Genomic DNA, 14,150 nt, shown 5'->3' with positions numbered 1-14,150 from the left:
ATGGGCAGAAGCAGCATCGACGGCTGTCTACATTCTTAATCGAGCTGGACCAAGTAAAATCACAGGAAAATCTCCATTCGAAGTATGGTTCGGACGCAAGCCGATAATCGACAAGTTTCGAATTTTTGGATCAACTGCTTTTGTACATGTACCGGATGTCAACAGAAGTAAGCTGGACGACAAGGCTGTAAAGGGATATTTGGTTGGATATTGTGATTGTGATGGCTATCGTGTTTTTATACCATCAAAGAATGACACAGTCAAGAGCGCCAATGTGGTGTTCAACGAGCAGCAGATAGGTCCCACTTCCTTGTCTTCAGAAACGACTTCTAGTGCCAGTACTAGTACATCAACTGGTATGCAATTTGAAATTTCGGATAGTTCCGATGGTGCTGACATGAAGGAGGCTGAGAATCTTCGCAATCTAGAAGGTGAAGCATCACAGATGACGACGCATGGATTGCGTGACCGATCAACTGTACGCTGCCCACCCAGATTTAACGACTATGAAGTCTACAGCAGCATCCTGAATTTGACAGAACCCCAATCATATGAAGAAGCTATGAAGTCTTCGATGCATGTCAACTGGAAACGAGCCATGGACGAAGAGATGTCTTCGCAAAACAAGCACGGTACGTGGAAACTTGTTGAACCACTTGAAGGAAGAAAGATTCTTGCAAATCGCTGGGTTTACAAAGTGAAGACTAACCCAGACTGCTCTATCGAAAGATTTAAGGCTCGATTAGTCGCGAAAGGATATACGCAGACGAAAGATATCGACTACGGGGAGACTTTTAGTCCAGTTTGTCGCTACGACACTATTCGAGCTCTAATTGCAACAGCAGCTAAGGAGAAATTAAAATTATTTCAAATTGACGTGGAGACAGCTTTCCTTTATGGTGATTTGACTGAGGATATATACATGTATCAACCCGAAGGATATGATGACGGAAGTGGACGTATATGCAAGATGCTCCGACTTTTGTACGGTATTAAACAAGCTGGTCGATGTTGGAATGCCAAGTTTACCGACGTGCTAAAGAAACATGGTATGACCCAAAGCAAATCTGACCACTGCCTCTTCACTCGTAAAGATTCGGGACACAAGATGCTGATGGCGATTTATGTCGATGATGGTATTGTCGCTGTACAAGACGAAGCATCATTCCTGACCTTTATGAACGAACTTAAGCAACATTTCAACCTCAGAGTGACAACGTTAAATTGTTTTCTTGGTCTACAAGTTGAACAGTTGAAGGACGGCTCAATCTTTTTGCACCAAGAAGCATTCACTAAAAAGATGCTAGAGCGTTTTGGGGATACTACCAAAACATCACGCATTCCGGTGAAAAAGGCAAATCTGAAGGTTCAATATGAACTTCCGAATGCTGATGGGATGATAAAGATCAAGGAGGCAAATCCTCTTAGCAGTCACATTCCATATAGATCAGCAGTAGGTAGCTTGCTTTATTTAGCGATGGGAACCCGACCTGACATTGCTTATGCAGTAAGTTTAGTATCTCGTAAATTGGACAATCCCACAGAAACTGATTGGAAAATTGTGCAGACTACATTCAGGTACCTTCGTACTACTGTTACACATGGCATCGTATATAGCGATACAGATGATAGAAGCCTTATGCTATTTAGTGATGCAGATAACAACAGTTGTGCTGAAACTCGGAGATCTCGAACACGTGTGATATCTTTCTACGGTGGAGGTGCAATTACTTGGAGAAGTAAGTTGCAGGAGGCTATATCTAATTCAACAACAGAAGCAGAGTTCATGGCAGCAGCGGATGCGACAAAAGACCTGATATGGTTAAAGCGCCTGTTTGCCGAGATAGCCAACGACATCTCATTACCAATCCTCCAGATTGATAATCAAAGTACCATCAAGTACATCAAAAATCCGATGTTTCACGCTCGCACTAAGCACATCGATCAAAGATACAAGTTTGTCCAAGATGAGTTTGCTAAAGGACATTTTGAACTAGGCTACGTCAGAAGTGATGAGCAACGAGCAGACATTCTGACAAAGGCACTTCCAGTACCGAAGTTTCATGCCCAAAAGACATTACTTGGTGTAAGAGCAGTTCTTTGAGTGACAATATTGACTACTGACTGTTTTCATGCTCGAAGGAGGCTGTTATAAATCGAGCATGCTATAGCGAGCCTCACGCTATTTTTTGTTTATCATGTAGAGTTGCACTTTCGTAATCTGGCAACTTCTTTTTCTTGTATATTCCGAGTTTATTTTTTCTAATCGTTCTTTTCCTTTTTTATTTCTAAGTTCATATTAAATACTATTTAAAATAGCTGTCACCTTTATTTTGCTAATATTTACAACAGTATTGATTCTTGACGGGTTTGGCTTACTCGAAATAGAATGAAAAGAACGACTACCAACGTAAACAAATGCCACGTTTCAACAACCAATCAGGATCGAGATACCCACACTACATCACTTGCTGGCATCTCATTATCTTAGTTTTAAACTCCTTTATCAAAAGCATAATCAGCACAGGAAAATACCTGTAAATTAGGGATACAAAAAAAAAAGTTATAGAAAACAATACCTTTATTACTTTCATTAACTCTGATGTCAACCTAAACAATATGGAAATGAATGGGGGGAAACTGGATCCTACCACGTGATTTTCCAGCCAATAAAAATGCGCCGACAACAATGGAAAACGGCGTTAGACCATTATGATTTCATGTTATTTAGAGAAATTGAGATTTTTTGCTTAAAACGTGATCTTTGTCTCTTTTTTTTTAATCAGTTGTTCTTGAGCCATGGTGGCCGAGGGGATAGAGCATTCGCCTTCCAATAAGATGAACCGGGTTCGAAAACCGGCGATTGCTGGTTGATAAGAATTCCATACTCGACTCGCATTGACCAGAGTTCTGACGTAAAATATCCACAGTGGTAGACGAATCATGGGTTGGAGTTCCCTTCCCTTCAGGCTAACCGTGGGATGTTTTCGTGATTTTCTTCTTTATATAACACAAATGCGGGTTAGCTCCATCAAAAAGTCCTCCATTGAGGCAAACTTGATCCAGGAGTTCCCTTGTCTTCTGGATTGGGTTCAAAATTACAAGGCCACGGAGTTGAACATCAGTAGTCGTAAACCCGAAATTAGGGTGGTTGTGCAATGACGGTTATGAAATAAAATAAAATCAGTTGTTATTGAAATTTAGTATGCTAAAATTGTATTGATTATAATCAATATTTTAAAAAAAAATAAATAAATACAAGAATTGTGTTTAGTAACGCAAATTTCAAACACTTAAAAATAACTATACTAAATCTTTTTTAAAGATAACTGGCAAAGGTGTTAAAAAATTAATTTCAATATTTATGTTAAAGTGCAGCAATATTATGGCGATGCATATTTTTTTATTAATTAATTTTTTTTATTTAGAAATTTTGACCTCATCAATGAAGAATGAGGTTGAAAAACTGAAATCTCGTGCGATAATTAAATATGTTTATTTCTCTTACAACTCAAGGTTGTAAAATACTGTTAGTTACATTGTTAGTCTGGTTTCTTAGGACATGCGCCTTAGATGTGTTGATTGAGGATCTTAACTGAGAATTACGTAAATTATGTAATATGTTGATGTATAGTAGATTAGTTATGCAATTTTCATGGTTAATTTAAATATGTCTGTCAATACAATTAATCTTATTCACAAATCTTATTCTCGGGCAGGAAAAATGTATGTCATTAAAACCTTGGTCTATTTTCTACGTTGTTAGTAAATAATCAAGTTCAATTCTGTTTTTTTCCGATAAACCTCATCAATATAAGAATTTCTAAATTAATGTCATTTTCAACTGGAATAAGAGAAAAAAAAACTGGAAATATATCATTTTGCGTGTAAAAATAATTTTACTGGAAAAATGCATCAAAGCATTGCTTTATCATATTGATTTTTCTGTAGCGAAACAATACTTTTCTTAATTTTTAAAAAAATGTTAATTATTAAAATTTTATTGAATTACTCTGTGACAGGCGAAAAAAAACTTAGGAAAATTAATATTTTGTGATGTTAACACATTTTTTTAAAATTATAAGAGAGAAATTAGATCATTTCACGGTCCTATTGTCTATAGTGCTTCTGAAATATTGTATCACCCGATTTCTGTAAAAAGTGCAGTCATTTGTCTCAATCTTCAAGCAATTAAAAGTATATTACAAAGACCCGAGATCTGTCTAACAGTTGTTTTAGCTATCGAATGACCGTAACCTTATTAATGCATTATAAGCTAATTTGAAATAGTTTATATTAGTTATATTATAATAGTTTAATTGGGCGTAAACCTAACTAATTGCTTCAGAAAAATTGGAACAGTTCTGAGTTGGGAGCTGTGAGAAAAATCTTAAATCCGGATCCTATCTTGAATTTGACCCAAGTGATTGCTAAAAAATTGGTTGCAATCAATGTATAGGTTAGAAAATTTTGAAAACCGGAACTTTCGGTGAACCGTTACCATATGAGCGGAAAAATTACCTAACGAATGGCTTAAATTACATCTACGAATTTAAATTACAAGGCTACGGAGTTGGACATAAGTAGTCGTAAACCCAAAAATTGGGTCGGCTGTTCAACAACGGTTATAAAATAAAAAATAAAATAATTTAGTATATAGTGATAATATAAAATACTAATCAATGAAAAATTTTCATATTCTTTATTTATATCTTAATCTGTCTAAGAATTTATTTTCAATTATCAAATTTAAATAACTTGAATTTTACTTATTTCTTAATTTCCATTAACTATGTAATGGAATTGATTTAATAAATTTTTAATAATTGTCTATTCATATAAACTTGATTATTCAAAAGTAAAATTACAAGCCTCTAGCGCTTAAGAGGGTCTTAATAGTTTGAAAAACGTTTTTGAAGTTTTCTGATTGTTCGCTACCGCTGACAAGTCCCGTATGATTGCCGCCTCAATGGTTTTTTTTATCTTTGATAAAAAACTGTTTTTTTCTCTCCATACGTTTTCTTTTACGCATGTGCTAAAACGAATTCTGTCTGCTTAATTCTTATGCTTTCCATCATGTTTAATCATCTCTCTTATGCTTAACGTCTGTTTATGTTGAGGATTTATGATAACAGATGGCGCTGAGCGCAAACAATTTTCTTATTATTTTTTCTTCACTTCTTAAGTTTCAGTTTGGATTTAACCACTGAACCACAATGAAATAAAATCCTTTTTATTATTACAATTTGTGTAATTATTGTTGAATTCGAATCATGGTGCTACACCGGCCGAAAATAGGCCACCTGCATGAAATGTAAGTTAACATTTGTTTTGTTTTGGTCTCCCTTAAGTCGGTAATTTATTTTGATATTTTATTGCATTAATTGTATTGTATTTATTATAGTAACGTGCGAGCTGTTTATAATGGATGATTTTGAAAAATTAAAGTCCAAAAGAGCAGTAATCAGACAGCTGATTACAAAATTAATAAATAAAGTTGATAAATCGTTATTAGAAACACTTCCTGATTATCCTGATTTGTATGATTATCTAAATCAGTTAAATGAAAAAAACGAAACTTTAAAGGCTCTTGATTTAAAAATTGAAAATTATTTTGATAAGAGCGAGGAATTAGAGAGTGAAATCATACAAAGTCAAGAGTATCAAGATCGAGTAGTGGCTTATAAAGGCAAAATTGAAAGATATTTACTGAAATGCCAGACTACAAGACAGGAAGTAACGCTTAATAGTGGTAACAATAATTTACAAGAAAATATAACTTATAGAAATATCTCGCACGTTGCTAACGTTAAATTACCTAAATTGGAGATAAACAAATTTTTTGGTGATGCTTGTGAGTGGCACAGTTTCTGGAATAGCTATAACATAGCTATACATAGTAATGAGAGTCTTAAAAAAATTGATAAATTTAATTATCTTAAGATGTATTTAGGGCGAGTTGCTTAAGTGCAATTTCTGGATTCTCATTAACTGAAAGTAATTATGATTCTTCTATTAAGTTGCTAACTGAAAGATTTGGTAGACAAGATTTAATTATTAGTAGTCATATGAATAAACTTTTATCAATTAATTCTGTAAGAAATTCATATGATATTAAAGCTCTACGTAAATTCTATGACGAATGTGAAATCCACATTCGCAGTTTGCAATCAATGAATGTAACAAAAGGTAGTTATGGTAATTTACTCTGTCCTGTTATTTTGCAAAAGCTACCAGAGGATTTAAATTTAGATTATAATAAAAATAGAAAATCAAGTGTAGATTTTGACATTGATGAATTAATTTCATTTATTAGAAAAGAGGTAGAATGTAGAGAAGCCTCACATGTGTTGTCTAATAGTTCTAAAAGACAAAGTGTTCATTTTGAAACACAGCAACGGTCGGAGAGCCATAGTAAACATAATTATAATCGAAAGTTCTCATCTTCCTCAGCATTAGTTTCGGCATCTAACAACATATTTTGTTTGTTTTGTAATTCCAAAAATCACGAATCGAAAGATTGTTCTCTGACCATCGAAGAAAAAAAACAAACGCTGAAAGATCAATTTCGCTGTTTCCGGTGCTTAAAGAAATATCACACATCCAAAAAATGTTGGAATAAATGTATTTGCACATTATGTAAGAAACCGCATAGCGAATTAATTTGTGATAAATCAGCAATAAATAATGAGTCGAAAGAGAAAAACGATACTTTGGCATCCGTTACCGCTTCATGTGTTTCGAAACGAAAACAAAATGAAATGATCTATTTACAGACTTCTTTAGCGTATTTGATTTGTGGTAATGTAAAGAAGTTGGTTAGAATTTTATTTGACTCTGGTAGCCATCGCAGTTTTTTGAAATGGGATATTTGTAATGAGTTGAACCTCAGGACCATTAAAACTGAACGGTTGCATGTTTTCGGTTTTGGAGAAAAAATTTCCAAGGGGTGTTCTTATGATTTAGTGAAAGTGAATCTTCAGAACAAAAACGATAAAAAATTAAATGTGTGCATTGAAGCATTTGTAGTAGAAAAAATAACGTGTGGGAAAATAGCCGCACCCCAAGAGAAAATTAAACAATTAGCAAGGAAAAATAATATTTTTCTTTCGGATACCGGAGAAATAGCTGATATAGACATTTTGATCGGCGCCGATTTCCTACATGACGTAATCTTTGATACGTCTTTGAGGCTCGGAAAAGGGCTCGTTGCAACCGATAGTTTATTTGGTTTTGTGGTTCAAGGGAGATTCATGAATAATTGCCAATTAAGTAGGATTGTAAACAATACTATAATATCTGATGTTGATTATTCTTTGTTTTGGAACCTTGAAGGATTAGGAATAAATACTATGAACGAAGAAAATGTTGATAATAAAAGTGAATTGTTAAAAGATTTTAATTCTGATTTACATTTTGAAAATAATAGGTATAGTGTACGACTTCTCTGGAGACCAAATATAAAACATTTGTTAAATGATAACTTTGAGCTGGCTTCAGAGAGGTTTGACAAATTAAAGAGAAGATTTAAAAATGATAAATCCTTATTTGAAGAATATAAAAAAGTTATAAAAACTTACGAAAATGAAGGGATAATTGAGAAAGTTAAAAACACTGATCCCCAAAATTATAAACAATGTTATTTACCTCATAGGGCGGTTATAAGAAACGATAAACTAACTAGCAAATTAAGGATTGTATTTGACGGTTCCGCGCATAAGAAAAATGAATTGTCTCTTAACGATTGTTTGTATATTGGGCCAAATTTATACCCAGATATATATGAACTTATGCTAGCGTTTCGGGAAAACAAGATTGCTTTTATAGGGGACGTTCAGCAAGCTTTCTTACAAACAGTGGCGTAGCGAGGGGTGGGCAAGGGGGGGCATCATGCCCCGGGCGCTACTCACAAAGGGGCGCCAAATGGTCCGCAAAACAAAAAATTGCTGGATAATTTTTATTTTTATTATAATTGATTTCTAGAAAATATATTTTAAATTTAGTGCCAGTGTAATATAATAAATGTTAATTCGTAAATAAAAAGGAAAAAAAGGAACACTAATAGGCTGAACCAAACTGTAATAATATATTCATAATAGAAATGGCACGTCTTTTCTACTGGCAGGGCTGACTCTACCTGTGTCTGTCAGCACTTCCTTATGGCATCTACGCTGTGTGGTTACATAAATTATCTCCTTTCTTGATTTGTCTGATAAAATAATATGTTACAATAAATATTTGCAGAGTACAAAGTACAAACATTCTTCCTTTCAGAACACTATTTTTTTTTATTTCTATAAACGCAATGTAGCTTACGCTTGTAATTTTAAAACAGTAACAAAAACACTCTAATGTACTTACTGTACAGTCACGGTCAACTAATCGTCTAATGCCAAAATCTTGATTTTCTCGACGGGACGGTAATGAAGAAGAAGGAACTGAGTTAACCGATCCTGGTTATTATATTCACCAAAAAATAATGCAGCGTACTGCTTTTGTTGTTTACTGTTTATTACATCAAATTCCGCTACACAATCATCTTTCGTAACTGGTTTCGTCGCTGGTTTTAATAAACGGAAGAAAAAGATGAATTGATTAGCCATGAAAGAAGTCCAAATCACTGAAAATCACTTACGACTTGGAATGAAACAGAACGAAGATTAATAAGTAGAACGGGAAATGATGTATCATTAGAAGCTAACATTCAGTCCAAAAAAGAACAATGGCGAAATATGTTTAAAGGAATATTAGCTTGTTGAGATATTTAATTATACAAAATCTTCTTCTACGTGGCCATGTTGAAAAACTAGCACTTCAAGATGGTACAAATGTAGGAAACCTATTATCTTTATTTAGATTTGTAGCTCAGTTTGATCCGCTACTAGCAAATCATCTTAATCATGCCACAGGAACTCCAAAAACTGTCTCATATTTGTCACCACAGATTCAAAATGAATTCATTCATCTTCTGGCATAAACAATTCGAAATAAACTAGTAAACGATATCAAAAGAAATAAATATTATGGACTTTTGTTTGATTTAACTCCTGATATCTCTCATCGAGAACAAATGTCCCAAGTCGCTAGGTATGTAGATGTTGATTTTATCCATAAAAAAAGTTTCAATCAAAGAATCTTTTTTGGGTATTATTGAAATACACGATAAAGATACAGCCTCGATCGAAAATACAATTTTAGAAAAATTTAATTCCAATGAAATTTCATTAACAAACTGCAGATCACTATGTTACGATAATGCTGCCGAGATGGCAGGTCTCACATCTGGCGTTCAACAAAGAATAATGGAAAAAAAATCATAAACCATTATTTGTAAATTGTGATTACCATTCATTGAATTCAGTAGGAGTTGCTGCAGCTAAACAAAATCCAATTGTTGTGACATGTTTTGGAATAATTGAAAACATATATCTATTTTTCTCATGTTCAACGTTACGATGGAGCTCCAGAATACAAGCGGTTAGCGTTATCGCCGATGGGCTAGAGAATATAGTAGAACTATTAGAAAAATTAGCAGAGGACACTACCACTACAAGTGACACCAGAAGTGAAGTTGCAATTCTGTTGCAAAATATACTAACTTTTAGTTTCATAACTTAAGTTCATTTCTGGTGTGAAATCTTAAGGAGGATTGATCGTGCGCAGCTCAGATTACAAGATCCTAGAATGAATTTTAGAGAAGCATTCCATGATCTTGAATCATTAACTACTGAACTAGCCGAAATTCGAGACAAGCTCTGTGAAGAGGCATTAGAAAAAGCGAAGTCTCTGTGAAAAATGGGATATTGATACAACAATACGTGTAAGAAAACGCCGCAAAATGCCCGGAGAATTGGCTAGAGATGTTGGTATTTCCGCAGAAAGTGAAATTTCTCGCGTTATGGAAAGCGTTGTTGATCGTCTCCAAGAAATATGTACACGATTAAGTGACCTTAATTTCAAATTTGCATTTCTACTAGACGTTGAAAATTTATTAAACAAGGATAATGTTGATAACGACCTTGGAAAAAATTTTTAAAAATTTGGGGGAATTTTATGATGCAGATTTTAATGAAATAGAACTCGTAATATGTGACTGAAAAAATGTTACTCCGCAGTAGAAAAAAAATCGAACCTGAAACTCCATTAGAATTTCTTACTTTTATAATCTCGTATGGAGAAGATAATTTTCCGAACCTGAGAGTGGCACTTCAAGTACTCCTGACTATCTCAGTATCAATTGCTAGCTGCGAACGTCCATTCAGCAAATTAAAATTAATTTTGACATATCTACGATCAACGATGGGACAAGATCACCTAAGTGACCTAGCATTTTTAAGTGTGGAAAGAGAAAAATTTGAAATTATCAGCTTTGATGATATTATTGATAAATTTGCTTCATCAAAAGCAAGGAAAATTTATACATAGTAATTAGTTTTATTAATGTATTATAATCATTTAAATATATGTATCTCCTTAGAGATAATAAATATTTACTTTTTTATTGTTTTAAAACTGCGTGTTTTTAAAATATTTCTTTATAAATATGAAAAATAAATAATAGGTATCTTTTGAACTAATTATAAATGACCATATACATTTCAAAATCTAGTCTTGTTTTCTCAACTGCATTTTTTGTCTCAAATTTAAAGCCTAGCTTGAGCCTATGACTTTATTTATTTTACTTTATTTATTTATTTATTAATTTGCTAGTGTATTTTACATATTATCTTGTATGGTTTTCGAATGGGGGGGGGGGCGCTAAAAAGGTATTGTGCCCCGGGCGCGAGTTAAGCTCGCTACGCCACTGCTTACAAATAGGGATTAATGTAGAAGATTGAGATGTCACAAGATTTCTTTGGTCAGATGACCCCGATAATGATTCGTCTACAGTAATTTATAGATTTTGCCGCGTACTATTTGGTATCAACTGTAGCCCTTTTCTCTTAGCGGCTACTATTAAAGAGCATATTAAAAAGTTTGCAAAATTAATGCCTCTTGCGTATGAATTACTAAATGAAAGGGTATATGTCGATGACGTCATAGGGGGAAGTGACAGTACAGATACAGCATTTCAAATAAGTTCTGATTGTGTTGAAATATTTCGGGATGCGGGAATGGTATTGAGAAAGTTTCAAACAAATGATAAAAAATTACGCGAATTATGGAAGAATGCAGGTATAGATGTTCAGAATGAAAAGGAATCGTTAGGTCAATCAGGTTTTCCATTTAAAGTTTTGGGAGTTTGTTGGGATCCTAAAAAAGATGTATTTTACTTTGAGTCCAAATATCTGTTAAAATTGATAGACACAGGGCAAATAACAAAACGATTTATTTTGAAAATCATTGGGCGTATTTTTGATCCAGTAGGATTTTTGGGACCCTTTACAATGCTTCTAAAATCTCTAGTTCAAAGCATTTGGAAAAGCGGATTGGAGTGGGATCAAGAGCTACCCTCAGATATGGAAAATCAGTGGCGCGATATATGTAAACAATTCGGTGAACTTAATGATTTGAAAATACCGCGTTATTATTTTTTCGAAGCAGGTAACAAAGAAATTATAAGTTCACAGTTACATATCTTCTCTGACGCCAGCTTAAAGGGTTATGGTACAGTAGCATATATCAGATCAGAAACTAGTGATGGGCATATTTCTACATGTTTTGTTTCAGCTAAAAGTAGAATTGCGCCCCTCAAAATGATTACATTACCACGACTTGAGCTACTAGGTGCCCTCCTCTCTGCTAGATTATTTCGAACTATTACTAGAGCCATAAAAATTCCGTGTGACAGTTTCTTTTGGTCCGATTCTTCTATTGTGTGTTGTTGGATAAAAACTCCTGCCATTCGTTTTAAACAATTTGTGCGTAACCGATTGGAAGAAATTCAAGAGATTACTCAACCTAAGGACTGGTTCCACTGCCCCGGAATTGACAATCCTGCCGATCTTATTAGTAGAGGTGCTTCCATGAGTATATTGAAGAATTCCGACATTTGGTGGAAGGGGCCACCTTGGTTGTCGCTTCCGACCGAAATGTGGCCAGAATTGAAACTCTTCAAAGAAAATGATGAACAAATTGAGTATCGTAAAAATGAAATCACCGTTATGAAATGTGTAGATGGTGAAGAACTTGAGTTGATAAATATCGCTAACTTTAGCAACCTCGAAAAAGTTGTTAGAATCATAGCGTGGGTAGTGCGATATTTGAACTGTTTAAAGAAAGTTGAGCCGAATATGGAAACTCTGACTGCAGAAGAGCTCCGAAATTCTGAAAATATACTAGTAAAGCTTACTCAAGCAAAATTCTTTGAAAGTGAGATACGAGCTCTCCAATCTAGTTTGCCTATTCCAGCTTCTTCTACTATTTTCAATTTAGCTCCTTATCTTGATGAAAAAGGTATCCTGAGAATCACAGGAAGATTGGACGAAGGAGATTATTCTTTTGATGAGAAAAAGCCTATAATCATACCAAGACAGTCTAAATTTGCAGAGTTGCTTGTCAAGCGAGAACACGAAAATGTATTTCATTCTGGAGTAGAGAGCACTCTAGTTCAAATTCGGAGAAGATTTTGGGTGCCTAAAGGAAGACAATTAGTAAAAAAGGTTGTCTCGAAGTGTTTGATTTGTCGCAGATACACAGCCAAGCCTTCTACCCAAATGACTGGACAGCTTCCAAAAGATCGAATTAGTGAAACTCCTGCTTTTACCGTATGCGGAATTGATTTTGCCGGACCAATCTACATCAAGGGTGAAAATGGAATAAAGAAATCATATATAGCCTTGTTCACATGTGCAGTCACGAGAGCAATACATCTTGAATTAGTCACAGACATGTCTACTTCGACTTTTCTGCTGGCATTCAGAAGATTTCTCTGTAGAAGAGGTGGTTGTCATACAATCTACTCCGACAACGCCAAGACTTTTAAATGTACCGATAAAGAGCTTCAAAGATTATTTGATATTTTGGAAAATTGCGAGTTCAAAAACTTTCTTGCTGCTAAAAGAATATCCTGGAAATTCATCGTCCAACTTGCCCCTTGGTGGGGAGGATTTTATGAAAGATTGGTAAAAAGTGTCAAAGAGCCTCTAAAGAAAATACTTCGAAAAGCTCTCTTAAATTTTGAAGAGATGACCACTATATTGACTGAAATCGAAACCATCGTTAATCTTCGACCCTTGTCCTACGTCACTAACGAAATTGGTGAACCGGAAATTCTTACTTCATCACAATTTTTAATCTCTGGTAAAGAAAAGGCAGAGTATCCAGCCCATTTCATAGAAACCATCCATAGAGAATCCACCAAAAAGATTCTTATAAAAAGAAAAGAATACCAAGCTACATTATTGGCTAATTTATGGAAGCGCTGGAAGGAGCGCTATTTGTCTAATTTGAGATCTGCACACAACTTTACTTCTCCTAACCAAACAAAATGTTTGAAAGTGGGAGATGTGGTTGTGATGGAGGGCACCACAAAATCAAAACTATTATGGGACATAGGTATTATAATAAAAGTATTTCAAGGGCGTGATGGACTTGTAAGATCTTGCCTTATTCGCATATCCAACGGCGAATATAAACGCCCAGTACAACTTATTTATCCTTTAGAACTCAATGACTGAAATGAACAATGATAAACTTTAATAGTTTATGTTTTTTATTTTATTTTCTTTCAAGTGAATATTTGCATCTCATTTCAAATTTATTTACATTTAAATGTTATTTTTTTTAAATATGTTTATGTTATTTTTGTCTAATTTTTATGTTTAAAATTTTAGTGAACTCGGAGGAGTTCAAGTGGGGAGTGTTGAGGATTTATGATAACAGATGGCGCTGAGCGCAAACAATTTTCTTATTATTTTTTCTTCACTTCTTAAGTTTCAGTTTGGATTTAACCACTGAACCACAATGAAATAAAATCCTTTTTATTATTACAATTTGTGTAATTATTGTTGAATTCGAATCAGTTTATATTTAACTTCTCTTTTGAGCTAAAAGTCTCTTTCCATTTCTTTTAAGATTTGTTTGTAAACATAAATAATTGTTTTAGAAATCACTTTAGGGAATAAACATATAAAAAGCTTCACTGTCAAAACAATTTCGCTCATTTGAAGTCGTCACTTAAACTAAAATTTTGCTTTTTAAATTTCTAG

The 14,150-nt window shown here is 34.1% G+C and overlaps 1 protein-coding gene across 1 annotated transcript; it reads left to right on the top strand.

Moving 5' to 3' along the window:
* The first annotated feature begins 11,696 nt into the window (after window positions 1–11,696).
* On the top strand, window positions 11,697–13,619 carry LOC147806128 (uncharacterized). Its single transcript, XM_087149544.1, has one exon. It carries the CDS (start codon window positions 11,697–11,699, stop codon window positions 13,617–13,619), a length of 1,923 nt encoding a protein of 640 aa, XP_087005670.1.
* The last annotated feature ends 531 nt before the right edge of the window (window positions 13,620–14,150 follow it).

The sequence above is a fragment of the Parasteatoda tepidariorum genome, chromosome 8 (assembly GCF_982258835.1).
Source record: "Parasteatoda tepidariorum strain Cologne lab strain chromosome 8, Ptep-v5.0, whole genome shotgun sequence".
In the NCBI taxonomy this organism is placed as follows: domain Eukaryota; kingdom Metazoa; phylum Arthropoda; class Arachnida; order Araneae; family Theridiidae; genus Parasteatoda; species Parasteatoda tepidariorum.
Note: the sequence above shows the minus strand (reverse complement) of the source record. Positions and strands in the feature narration are given on the sequence as shown.